General features: G+C 38.7%; 3 protein-coding genes across 9 annotated transcripts in view; 1 reads left to right on the top strand and 2 right to left on the bottom strand.

Moving 5' to 3' along the window:
- Positions 1 to 4,689, bottom strand: part of chchd3a (coiled-coil-helix-coiled-coil-helix domain containing 3a) — an 89,363-nt gene extending 84,674 nt beyond the window's left edge. For 4 of the 6 annotated variants that reach the window (XM_074625012.1, XM_074625014.1, XM_074625013.1 and 1 more), the window contains exons 1-2: positions 4,457 to 4,689; positions 1,179 to 2,109 (exon numbers count right to left, since the gene is read on the bottom strand). In XM_074625012.1, the coding sequence (XP_074481113.1) occupies positions 1,179 to 2,109; positions 4,457 to 4,537 (1,012 nt within the window). In that variant the 5' untranslated portion in view covers positions 4,538 to 4,689. The remainder of the gene's footprint in view (positions 1 to 1,178; positions 2,110 to 4,456) is intronic. The other 2 variants (XM_074625016.1, XM_074625017.1) reach the window with 1 other exon arrangement.
- plxna4 (plexin A4) overlaps positions 1 to 14,023 on the bottom strand; it is a 452,991-nt gene that overhangs the window by 406,685 nt on the left and 32,283 nt on the right. The gene's annotated exons all lie outside the window — the stretch shown is intronic.
- exoc4 (exocyst complex component 4) overlaps positions 12,904 to 14,023 on the top strand; it is a 139,429-nt gene continuing 138,309 nt past the window's right edge. For both annotated transcript variants that reach the window (XR_012592582.1, XM_074624836.1), the window contains exon 1: positions 12,904 to 13,062. Coding sequence is in view for 1 of the 2 variants with exons in the window: in XM_074624836.1 (XP_074480937.1) it covers positions 12,983 to 13,062 (80 nt within the window). In the remaining variant the exon portion in view is untranslated. The remainder of the gene's footprint in view (positions 13,063 to 14,023) is intronic.

The following is a 14,023-nucleotide window of genomic DNA, read 5'->3' as shown; positions in this document are numbered from 1 at the left end:
CCTCTTGTTATATGCCAAACATATGTCGCATCAAAGTTTTTTTACATCAAAATCTGATCAAAATCCCTGTCTTTTCTCTTCCTGTATACGGTTTCAAATGTTTGATGACTCATCCTGTACTCAGGGAAGTTTTCAAAAATCCAATCCAACTAGTTTGCCCCACTGGTCATATAAAACCGCACATCACCATTTGTGGAGTAGTAGCTAACAGAGCGATGTGGAGAGATAGGAAGAGGTGTGTGTTTGGCTATCAGTGTGCAAAAACGTTGTTTTCATTTCTAAAACAATGTGGCTGAGATCTAATACATTGACACGCTGCACTGACTTTGTGTCACATGCAGATGAACGTCCGCCAGATAACGCAAAACGACCGGCGACCTCTCTCGTCCTCTGCCTGATCCAGTGTGTGTGTGTGTGGAGCCAACAGTCCTCTGATCCGTATTGAGCTAAACTCTAAGCCCGCCCACTTTTTAGCGGTCCAATCACATATGAAGGATTTGATTTAAATCCCTTTGTTACCGTACACCGCTCAAATATTTCACTGTGAGATATAAACTTAAGACAATCTGACTTACGTTTCAAGGGGACTTTAAAGTTGCTAAACTCCTAATTCAGAGCATATCTATATATGATTGAAGGATTGCCTCCACACGGCTCTCAACATCGTGCCAGCTGAGCCGGCAGCTGGCAGCTAAAACAGTGAAACAGCAAAAACAACAGCAACAGTGCTGACAGAACTAATAATGTTAACCTGGCGGGGAACCAGAGGGTGGGCGTTGCGCTTCCGCAACGATGTCCAGGGTCGGGACGGCGTTATCAGCTGTAACCACCTTATGAGAGCAATGTGGCAGCCATGAGCTAGATGTGGGACACACACACACACACACTGTGACTCACATGCACTAACATGCACATGCGGCCGGAACTGCTATGTAAACAAAGCACAGAGAAGCTCGGATTGCAGGGACACCCTTACTCCACTATGTCTTTATATAGCAATAAGTTGTTTGCTGCTATATTAATCCTCTGAATTTCAAATTTAGCACCTTTAACGTTGATTAAACTACCCTTGAACATATGTCACAAAGCGATGAATCAAGTGCATCTCTCCTTTTCAACATTTGTTTGTGAGATGTATTACAAATACTGATTTTTCAGCATATTAGAATAAAACTCACCGACTGGTGCAGCAGGAGGTGGTGGTGGGACCAAAATTGACTCAGGAACCACCACTGGCTCGGGGACAGGAGCAAGGGATACTGGCTCCACTCGGGGCTGAGGAGGAGGTGCAACTGGTTCACAAGGAGCAGTATACTCAGGCAGGGGAGGTGCAGCGAATAGCTCAGCAGGATGTGGGGACAAAGTGTCCCCTGAAGGATGCAGGGGTGGTGGCGGGATGATGACAGGCTCAAAAACAGGAGGGGAAGAGAGGGGTTCCAATTCGGGAGGAGGGGGAGCAATGATCGGTTCCACCTTGAAAGTAATAGGAGGTGGTATGGGTTCAGCTACAGATGGAGGAGCAATGGGTTCAATCACATGTGGAGGAGCAATGGGTTCAATTACTGGAGGAGAAGAAGCAATGGATTGATTCATGGAAGGAGAAGAAGATTCGATTGCAAGCGGAGGAGGAGCAAGCGAAGTGATCGCTTCCACCATAGCTGGGGCATGGCAGGGAGCAATGGGAGCAGCAGGAGGAGGGGGAGATGTAGGCAAAATTACTGGCTCAACAGCAGCAGGAGCAGGTGGAGGAGGTGCCGCCACAGGCTCAAAAGCAGGAGCAGCAGCAGCTGGGGGTGATGAGGATGGGAGCACCATGTCAATGATGGTGGGTGCTGCTACCTGTACTGTAGGAGGTTGAGGAGGAGGTGGTGGAGGTGCAGCCACAGTCACTGTGGCAGATGGAGCTGGTGGAGGAGGAGCTGGAGGGGCAACAGGTTCTACAAGAGGAGGGGGAGGAGGCAAGGAGATGATCGGGTCAAAGAGGGGTGACACTGGCCGCAGGAGAGGCGGAGTGAAGGGAGGTGCCATGGGAGGTGGTGGAGAGGGAGCATGGTGGTGTTTAGGTGGAGCTTCAGGTTCCCTCATGCGGTTGATGACATTCTCAGAAAGCTGCAAAAAGGAGAGCAGAAGAAAAGTTTCAGTGGAGAAATTAGATGGATTTAGAGAAATAATTTGACATAATAAAGTTAAAGCACCAAACTTTTACATTTTTCTGTCTGATGTTGCCTTACACATAAAAGAATGATCCCAGTCACTTCCACACAGTGAGGCATACAGCTTATTAATTAAACACTGGTATCAGATCGGTACTCGGTATCGACTGATACCCAAAGCCCAGGTATCGCTATCAGTATCGGGACTGAAAAAGTTGGATCGGAGCATCCCTACCGTTTCCCCTGCTTTCAGTCTTTGTGCTAATCTAGTCATCTCCTGGTCTTATCTTCATACTTAACAAATCTTCTCATCTAACTCTCTGCAAGAAAGCGAATATTTCCCAAAATTGTTCCTGTGGAAAAACTATAAATTAGAAAACAAAGCTTTGCAATCAGTGTGTTTACGCAAACATTACAGCATTGAATTAAACAGGATTACATCTCACTGAAAGATAACATTAGCCACACTTGGCCTACAGAGTAATAATAGACAGAGGAGCCATGCCAACTAAAGTCTTATCTGATTGACTAAAGCCTCTCAATCTATATTTAACATCAGCTGAAAGTGGCATAGGAGAACTTGTGACAGCTCCCCATCCACTGTAATAACAGAAGCTACATGTACATGCATCCACCTTTTTAACAAAAACTCCCAAAAGATAACATTATCCTGGACAATAAACACTGACCACCTCTACAGGAAGGGCCAAAGCAGACTGTACTTCCTGAGAAGGCTGGGATCATTTAACATCTGCACAAAACTCCTGCGGACGTTCTACCAATCTGTGGTAGCCAACGTCCTTTTCTACGCTGTGGTGTGCTGGGGCGGGGGCAGCACAACTAAGAGGGACACCTCAAGGCCTGCTCTGTGGTCGGCATGGCGCTCGACTCTCTGGTGACGGTGGCAGAGGGAAGAACACTCAACAGACTGCCGGCCATACAGGACAACGCCAGCCATCCTCTGCACGCCGTCATCACCAAACAGAGGAGCTTGTTTAGCGGCAGGCTGCTGCTCCCCAAGTGCTCCACAGACAGACTCAGGAAATCCTTTGTCCCCCGAGCAATCAAACTGTACAACACCTCTCTAGGGAAGGGGGGGGGGGGGGGACAAAGGAGGACGGTCTGCAGGACAGATAATAATGCACACAGTGCACATTCATAGACTAAGCTACTGGAGTTACCCTGCACTATACTCATTTTTAACAGTCTCTTCTGCACTATATTCACTTTTTTAATAGTCGTGTATCACAGCTGTTACCCTGCACTATATTCACTTTTAAAAGTTTTCTTCATCTCCTTGTATTTTCATATCTGGTATATTTTTTTTTGTACTTTGTACTTTGCACTACTAACTTTTTTACTAACATTTTTTTCCACTATGGAACTGTGATGCTGGAAACTTGAATTTCCCTCAGGATCATAATTGGTGAGTCACAGCTGAGTTTAGAGTCCCTGTATACCAGGCAGTTACATGGGATAGCCAGCTACATCTCACACAATGACTCTCATCCTCTGTCTGGTGAGTTCTCCCATCTGGTCGGAGGTTTAGGGTCCCAAAGTGTAGAACAAAGTGCTACAGGAACAGCTTTGTTCCAGCTTCAATTGTTCATTTAAATAAGTCCTAGCAGATTTTGCACATATTTATGGAAAGTTTATCCCTTTTCTCATTTATTGTGTCTTTTTTGTCCTGATATTTCAGTGTTGTTGTTTTTTTATATTGTTCTTGTGGCCTTCTTTTTGCTGGGTCCTGATCCCAGTAAGCCTTTGAGTACTCTTTGTCATGTTTTTGGTATGTCTGTCTCTTGTCTGTACTCTACCTTATTGTCAATACGGATGTCATCCTCTATTTCTGCTGCAAAACAAATCTACCTTTGGTTACAAATAAAGTCACCTGAACCTGAACCTGAACTATCTATATATCTATCTGTCTATCAATTATCTATAACCCAGAATGCATCAGCCTGTCCAGTGGGTGTCACTTTCATTAATTCATTCATTGAGTGACGGCAAGAGCACGAGGCTGGTGACGTCAATGTCAACATTCCCATAAAGGACATTGAAAAGTGTCCTCACTGTACTGTGTCTCATAGGGTATTAACTCTATATAGTTAAGCTGTATATACTCCTTTACATTACTACTGTGCAGCTCTCATAGAGTGAATGAAAGGGAGATAACAACTTAGTATAGCTGCTTTTAGACAATGCATGTACTATACAGCCTAATACACCATTGCATTAGCTGATATCATGATGCACCTGTGTACTGAACACTCAGCAGGTATGTATAGTATACTGTCACTCACCCGGATGCCCTTCACCACCGATATATTCTCGTTCTCGTCTGACTCAAATGACACTCTGCGGGTACTGTTGTTCGCTCCCATTGTCAGACCGCAGGTTATCTATATGTAACAGTAATATGAGAAGACTATCATGCACTTTTTGTGTAGTTTGTGTCGCTTTAAAGCCAGGTATAGCTGGCTATAGGACCCACACACACCACACTGCCTCTGCTTCTTTGGCACTTCCTTAGCATGACGTTGTTTGAAGAACGGGCGAGATGATTGGAGAGAAGCGTCATCGCGTCCTTACTTTGGTGATTTTCATTGGTCGTTGATCTCAAGCCTTATAAAGCGGGTGTGTGTGTGACAGCCATACTGTGCCAGCACTATTTACATCATCAGTACAGTATGTTCACTGTTTACATCATCAGTACAGTATGTTCACTGTTTACATCATCAGTACAGTATGTTTACATCATCAGTACAGTATGTTCACTGTTTACATCATCAGTACAGTATGTTTACATCATCAGTACAGTATGTTCACTGTTTACATCATCAGTACAGTATGTTTACTGTTTACATCATCAGTACAGTATGTTTACATCATCAGTACAGTATGTTCACTGTTTACATCATCAGTACAGTATGTTCACTGTTTACATCATCAGTACAGTATGTTTACTGTTTACATCATCAGTACAGTATGTTTACATCATCAGTACAGTATGTTCACTGTTTACATCATCAGTACAGTATGTTTACTGTTTGATTTATGGCTTTTGAATGGTACTATCCAGAAAGATAATATAAAATAAAATTATTGTTTATTCCCATATATATTGGCAAATTGTAATATTGTATGTGAATTGAATGTACACATATGTATAGCCTTGCACCATAAAAAATATAATATATAGGAATGTTTTTTAATATATATATATATATATATACATATATATATGTATATATATATTTTTTTATTATTAGTATTTTGAAATATTTATACTACATATATATATTTTACTACCAGTAATAAAATATGTATATATAATATACATATATATAGTATAAATATTTAAAAAAATATTATTAAACAAATATATATATATATATATAGTATAAATATTTCAAAATAATAATAAATATATATTTATATTATTATTTTGAAATATTAATACTATATATATATATATATTTTTTATTAGTAGTATTATTTATAATATATATATATATATATATACATTAGTATTTTTTATATATATGTATATATATATATATGTATATATATATATATACATATATATATATATTTTATTACCAGTAATAAAATGTGTGTTTTCGATTGATGGAACAATGTTGTCAGATTTGTTTTAAAAATGCAGAATGGCAGAATGACTTGCCAAACCCATCAGGGAAAGCAAAGACAGCTCCTGAAATGGAAATAGAGTTGCATCAAGAATAGAAGGAGACTGAAAAGAGGTGGAAATAGAGACTCATTTTTGTGTCCTAAAGCTGTTATTTTCTTCATCACATTTAATGAGTGGTCATTGTTCCCTGAGAAGTAAATAACTTATAGCATTTTGCATCACCGGCTGATTCTTCAAAATCATCTCAATCCATGCAAGCCACTTCCACTGAAGTTCATGTATAATGTCCATATCCTGCTGTCTTTCTCTGCCATCAATCGGTGATTTCTCTACAGAGCACTCACCAGCATTTTCCATTCATCAGGCTTACATCATTTTTCAACCACTTTTGAAGGGGGTATCTCTCTGCTCACCATCCTTGTCTTCCTCACTTTGTTTTAAACATCTCTCAAACAGTCAGCACTTTACTGATATTCCTCCCGGTGCGTATCTTTGTTATTTGTATAGCAGAGTATTCAATCCTGGGAATTATTCATATGTGAACAAAAACATTTTGATTTCATTTTCTATGATGAGTGTCTAAGTATTACTATTAATTTTCTAAATCCATCTTCTGCTTCCAATAGAGGGGATGGGGGAATACAAAAAAAAAATCCTACAGTCAGCACCCACAGGTGTGGACAGCTCTTGGACCCAAACGCAGACTCATGAAGCAGAACTAATGCAATGAAAGAAGGCTTTATTTGGTAGTGAGGAGTCTTATTCAACAACAGGCAGTCAGACCAGACAAACAAATCCAAAGGGACAATGCAAGCATGGCAAATAATCAAAGATAGAAGATAGGTGAAACATGGTAGGGTAAGCATGCAGGAACAAAGCATATTGCTTGAAGACAACATAGACGATCTGATAAACAGTGGTGAGCATCCAACTATTTGGAACTATTTGGAAGCAGCAACAGGACAAAAAGACCGGTGATCAGAAAGAGTGATGGACAAGAAAGGTACTCCGAGATGTGGAATGACAGGACATGGTACACAAAACACAGAGGTGAAGGGACAGCAGTCGAGGGGGAGGAAGAAGCTGGGGGCCTCAACGATAGAAATGACCAGTTCCAGATTTTAGACTGAATAACAAAACAGGCTGCTATAGTGGCTCTTGTCAGCATCACTTTCACAATGAGCAGATATGAACTCTGTCTTGTGCAGAAGTCAATGTACTTTGGTGATATAACGCCACATTTGCCAACCCTTCTCCTGAGACATTAGGACAGTGGACTATATACTTTCTTTGTAAAAATCTATCTGAGAATTCTCTATGTTAATTGTGCTTGTTTGCAATTGTTTGCATTTTGCTATGCTGTTATGTACTGATTTAGATAACTAATTGGAGTTATTAAATGAATCCAATTTAATAAAAAATTGAATTTAAGTTGGAAAAAAAAGAAAAATGTGCAAAATTGCTGTAACATTATAATGTTTTTTTCTTATTCTACATCATATCCATTTCAAAAACTCACACAGCCTTGCAGGACATAAAATTGAACCTGTAAATTTGATATGGCTCAAGAAGAAAGGATATTATAAGGAATGACAGTTCATAAGAACCATCCTCTAAATTTGATATATCATACACACACAATAATCTAATAGTTTTTTTATATAAAGCTCTTTTCTGCTGATTCTTGTGTTTTTGCATTTTCTGCATTGTGTACATTTGCAATGCTGTGCAAGCATAAATCAATAAAAACCCTTTTAAGTATTCATTGTGGTTGTGTGGGCTGTAATATTATTGACAGATTTCATATACACAGAGGACTCACTTTCAAGTAATTTACACAATATAAACCTTTTATCAAATACTATATTTTGAATATAAAATATTTACCAGAATGGCTGACTGTGCTGTGTGTGCAAAAAGTAACACGTAAACGTCATATGAGCAAGAAAGCTGAGGATGAAGGAAGAATTTTAGTGAGAATAAGACAGTATCAATCACTATGAATGTGGTGGTATATCGTGAAAAAGAAAAATATCCAGGTTTGCAGGGCAGGACCGTGCCCTGGAGCTAAAAGAATCAAAGTCAATTTGGACACACTATGCTATGTATTTATATATATTTACATTTAATCACACAACACAGTAAAATACAAGCACATCCTGAGCTTTAATTGATTTTTTCTTTCTCCGTCTTTCTCTGAGGTATTCAAATGGTTTAAGTGTTGTCATATTGTCATGAACAGATTTCCCCAAGGGGACTGCCTCGTCTCTGCAACAAGTCTATCATGAACAGATTACGTAATAAAGAATTATGTGCAGTAATGCCCTGAGGGCTTCCTCTGAACAGCCTCAGGCAGTATTGAATACAGTGCTTATAGAACAGAGACGTGGTTGAATTGTAGAGTGTGGAAAAGAGCCTTGCTTATTGTTTATGACAGAATTGTTATAGTAAACAGGATTATCATTAAGACTGACTCCTGACTTTGATACCGAGCAATTATGCTGCGTGGTGATCCGGTAAATCTATCGGTAATATTTCATTCAATGACTGTATGTGCAGGGGAGAGGAAACTGTTTTCCTGCGTGTTCAGTGATGTTTTTCCTCACATGGTACTGCCACCGACATGTCTAATGATGTGAATCATTACTTATCATCATCTTGTTTTCACACCTTGCTGCTCCCATCAGTTTATACCAGAGGTGGGACCAAGTCATTGTTGTGCAAGTCACAAGTAAGTCTCAAGTCTTTGCATGGAAGTTCCAAGTCAAGACAGGAAAGTCCCAAGTTATGTCCCAAGTCACAACTGGAAAGTCTCGAGTCAAGTCCCAAGTCAAGACAGGAAAGTCCCAAGTCAAGTCCCAAGTCAAGACTGACAAGTCCAGAGTCAAGTCCCAAGTCAAGACAGGAAAGTGAGAGTCAAGTCCCAAGTCTAGACTGACAAGTCCCAAGTCAAGTCCCAAGTCAAGACTGACAAGTCCAGAGTCAAGTCCCAAGTCAAGACTGACAAGTCCAGAGTCAAGTCCCAAGTCTAGACTGACAAGTCCCAAGTCAAGTCCCAAGTCAAGACTGACAAGTCCAGAGTCAAGTCCCAAGTCTAGACTGACAAGTCCCAAGTCAAGTCCCAAGTCAAGACTGACAAGTCCCAAGTCTTAAACTCTAAGTTTTAAGTTCTAAACAAGTCATAATGTGCTCTTCAAATGTAATGCCATGTTAACAACAGAGTAATAATATATTTATATAAATCATGAATGCTTTTTAAAAATGTTATTCATTTGTTAAAACATGCGACTGAATATAATCATAAACAAGTAGAATTGATTTGTTGCACACTTTCTAAATAACATACTTTTTAAGCTTTGTGCGTGGGGAAGGTATTTTCAAGTCAAAAGGCTCAAGTCCAAGTGAAGTAGCGAGTCATTGGTGTTAAAGTCCAAGTTGAGTTGCAAGTCTTTTTTTTAATTTTGTCAAGTCGAGTCTAAAGTCATCAAATTTGTGCCTTGAGTCTGACTCGAGTCCAAGTCATGTGACTCGAGTCCACACCTCTGGTTTATACAACAATGTGAATTGGTTAACTTTTTACATATTTTTTTGTTGCTTTAAACCTCTTGTAGCACACCAGAAAAACTGACAAGAAAACTGCTTCTGTTATTGGCTGAAAAACCTGCTGCCTCAAAACAACTCAAAGATGATAAAATAAGATTATCCAAACCTGATGTGGTCAAGCTGATAGCCTGTTACTTAGTTCCTAAAAAGTTTATATTATATATTATATTTATTTACTTTTTCATCTTGCTTTATCCTCTTAACCTTTTATTATATTACTGCTTTTTGGCAATAACTCTTACTTTGCCTTGATCTTATGATGTTTGTTTAGACATCCACAAATCCTTATCTAATTTAATTTCTCTGCCATCTCTACAAAATTGAGTGCTCTACTCAATGAAGATCAAGCGTGTCTGGAAAAGACATGGGATGAAAGCTAAATTATAAAATGAGTTTTGGTTTTGTATATCCTTATGTAGGTGGTGCAGACACATGTTTTGTTTGATCCAATTCAAGATTATGTGAAAAATCCAGAGGGCATATGAAGTGTTTTGCTGTTTCCTTTAACCACATTTCCATGGAAACAAGTAAAGAAGTATCTTCTTCTTAATCACCAAGGGATGACATTTGGTTATAAGTTGGAGGGGTGAAAATACTGTATTTACACATCTTTCTGTGATATTTCTCTCACGATAATTATCAAAGCTATTATCATACATTGAAAGAGACTCATCACTTAATTAAAATCCCAAAAATTACACCAAAGTATATTCCCAAAACCAAGGACATGAATTATTTAATGACAATGAGAACCATATTTTAGGGAAAGCACCTGCTTAAAAGCATGCTTTCGTTAATAGAGCTCATTTTACCTTAATCCATCAGCTGCTGTGTCTTAAAGAGCCACATAATTATGTATTTAAACTTTTGAGTTAAACAAAGTTGTTTCTTTAAAGTGACTGCACTATCATTCAAAGTGCTGTAAGTGCCTGTTATATTTTCGTTACTGAACCGATGAAGGACACAAAGTAATTGAGACGCATCATTTGCATTTAGATCTATATATTAACGGATCATAAAGGCATGTCCTACAAAGACCTTATCGGCCTTGTATTTAATCCACACGTAGGTCAGTCAGTCAAAGCAATCACTTACTGTCCAAACACACATCAAGCTGAAAGAAATAACCTTGGTGCTGCATTATTGGAGAAAAGAAGCCCTGTAGATTAACTGGACTGATGGGACATGGGCTGCAGGGTAAGGTGATAAGAACTTCAAAATTAAACTTGGACCTGGGAAGCTAGGTGCCTTTAGAAGAAAAACTGTGACACAGCGATTGTTTCTTTTTTTTTTTGCAAGAGACACAAAGATCACCCACAATGTTATCTCGTCAGTCCACCAGTGCATCAATCAGAGCCCAGGCTGCTGGGAATCGACCCCCTTTGGTCCAGAATCAATGCCCTCTCCCATTCTCATCGGTACAGCAGAGATTGTCAGAGATACAGCGCAGGAGAGCCCTGCCAAATCCAGCACTATATGTTCTAAATGGGGGAGGCTATTAACTCACTGACACACAGTTTCTCTCCTTTCTTCTCTGCTCAGCCTTTTCTTTATCACTCTCAAAAGTACTGGATTGAAAATGTTACAATGAAACAGTTTTTCCTTGTGATATTTGTATTGTATAAAAAAAATACTTCAAATATAATTATAAAACTTAGAGTATTATCTTCACACACACTCAGCAACCAGAATCAGTATCTGTACCATTGTTGCACAACACACTGGATGTGGGCCATGAAACATCTTTATCATCCAGATTATGGAGATCCCTCTGTTGATGGAGATCAATTAAGCATAAATATCTAAAATAATATATAATCTAAAATCAAAATGTGATGACTTGAATGGCTGATTTGTCTATAAAAAAAAATGTTGTGATGAAAAAATAGACCTACACTGACCTGCACTTGCCACTTGCAATATCACTTACACACCAAAAAACTGACATAACCTGATATTTTCAGGTGGAATTTCATTCATTCGTTCATTCATTCATTCTCACTGTGCAATATCATTTTCCACTTGTGCAATTTTGTTAATAGTCTTTATTGTCAATATACTGCTTTTTATATTTCCTTCTATTCAAATGGTTCATATTTTGTTACTCTTTGTTAGCTCTTTTTTTACTGTGTTAGTTGATGCATCTTGTTTTTTGCACTATCCCCTTTGCTGCTGTACACTGCACATTTCCCCACTGCGGGACTAATAAAGGAATATCTTATCTTATCTATACATACAGAATATTTATTGTATCAACCCAGAACCCCCTACAATATGGGGACATGGGGAGTAAAATACCTGTTCCATTCAAGTTAAGTCGTCAAGTCAAATTTATTTCTATAGCACATTTAAAACAACATGAGCTGACCAAAGTGCTTTACAGACATAGGCAGAATAAAAAACAGGTCAACAGAGCAGACAACAAAATCTCACACATCCACAGACCAAGATAAAATCCATGAGTAAAAGACTGTTATAATGAGCATTATAAAAGGCCAATTAGTAATCACAATTCAAGGACATTCAAAAGCCAAATAAAAGAGGTGGGTCTTGTAATGGAAATTCTGTCAATATTCCAAGATGAGTCCTAATGAACGTTGAAATAAAGATCTCAAACAGATGAAATGTCTTTGTTGTATTTTATTCTTGCAAGAAGAGGCAACTGGTTATACAGAGTCACACAAAGTCTGCAGAAGAGTGTCCTGCAGGAGATTATTACAATGTGATTATATTGAAATCTACAACAGGGACTGTGAGAAAAGGAGTTGTTTTACACAGATAAGGAGTTGTTTGACTGGGACACTGTCTGAGTAAAACAACTCCTTATCTGTGTAAAACAACTCCTTTTCTCACAGTCCCTGTTGTTTCATCTGTTTGAGATCTTTATTTCAACGTTCATTAGGACTCATCTTGGAATATTGACAGAATTTCCATGACAGTCTGTTCAAATAAAGAAATTCCACAAAGAATATTTTGTCAATTTATCCAATATTATTATTATAATTATTATTATTTAGGCATATTTTATATAGCTTTTATCAACGTAGTTAAACTATCAAATTTGTGGCTGAGGCTAAAAGCAAATGTGCACCACTGTCTGACAGAACTACTTTCCATGTTCAAAACTACAACTCATATGGAGTAAAATACCTGTTCCATTCAAATAAAGAAATTACACAAAGAATATTTTGTCAATTCATCCAATTTCATTATTATTATAATTATTATTATTTAGGCATATTTTGTAAGATAAGATAAGTTAAGATAAGATATTCCTTTATTAGTCCCGCAGTGGGGAAATTTGCAGTGTACAGCAGCAAAGGGGATAGAGCAAAAAATATGTATTATTATTATGATTATGATTATGATTATTTATTAATTATATAGCTTATATCAACGTAGTTACACCATCAAATTTGTGGCTGTGACTAAAAGCAGAAGTCATAGAAAAATGTGCACCACTGCTGACAGACCTACTTTCCATGTTCAAACTACAACTCCCAGAATGCCCTCCGTCGCGTGACCTCGCCTTGTGCTTCTGACTTCCTGTTTGGGTGCCGCAGCTGGACTAAAGATGGCAGCTGAAACAGGCAGATACAGGACTGCAGTGAGCAAAAACAAAGACCCCTCTGGTCTCCTCATCTCTGTCATAAGGTAAGCTTTGAACACAAGATGTATATTTACTATGCAGCGCTGATAAGACGTCAGACAGCTCTTAAACTGGGCTCTCAGACGAGTTGACAGCTAGTCTCTGATGCTAAAGCTACGTTGCCTAGCTACATCCTTCCTGTAGTGTTGATTATTTGTATAAGAAATTAAAGCTCACACCTTTTGCTTTTTCATTTAAGATATTAGTTATATATTGGTTGATATTTAACAGCAGTTTTATTTATAACTGAAGCAAAATAAAAGGTTTAATCTTGGCCACAGTGTGTGAAGCTCTCACAGTTTGAAGCTCATCGAGTATTCATGGCACATAAGACAATATACCTTTATGATCACAACACATCTGTGTGTCCGTTTAGCTCACCTGGTAAAGCAGGTGCAATGCAGGGGCGGCTGTGGCTAGAGCAGGTCGTCCACCAATCGGTGGTTCGGCATGTTGATGTCCTTGAGCAAGACCCCACATTGCTCAAAAAGACATAGGCATGTGAATAAGTATTTAGATTAGATCCTGATGGGCAAAGTTGGCACCTTAGCAGCCATCAGTGTATGCATGGGTGAATGCTTCTTCTGTACACTGATCCAAGTTCTTCAAAGTGATGAAGTTCTTGTCTCACAATTATCACTACTACTACTAAGATATATGACATGATTTTTTATTTTGTTTATTTTGTAGTAGCACAGAGGCTTGTGTCTGGACTCAGATGTAATCATCACAGAAAAGCTTTTAAATATCAATAAAGATGAATTACATGAGAGACACACACTGCAACTACTGTGACCTCTCTCTGTCACCCCTGCAATGACAGCTGCAATGAACTGTCTCAAAACCTTATGTCTGCCTCACCACATCAGATCTTCTCCCTCTATTGAGTCTTTGGAGTCACAGCTCAAGACCCACCTCTTTTCTTTGGCTTTTGAATGTCCTTGAATTGTGATTACTAATTGGCCT

The sequence above is a fragment of the Sebastes fasciatus genome, chromosome 23, assembly GCF_043250625.1.
Source record: "Sebastes fasciatus isolate fSebFas1 chromosome 23, fSebFas1.pri, whole genome shotgun sequence".
Classification (NCBI taxonomy): Eukaryota; Metazoa; Chordata; class Actinopteri; order Perciformes; family Sebastidae; genus Sebastes; species Sebastes fasciatus.
Note: the sequence above shows the minus strand (reverse complement) of the source record. Positions and strands in the feature narration are given on the sequence as shown.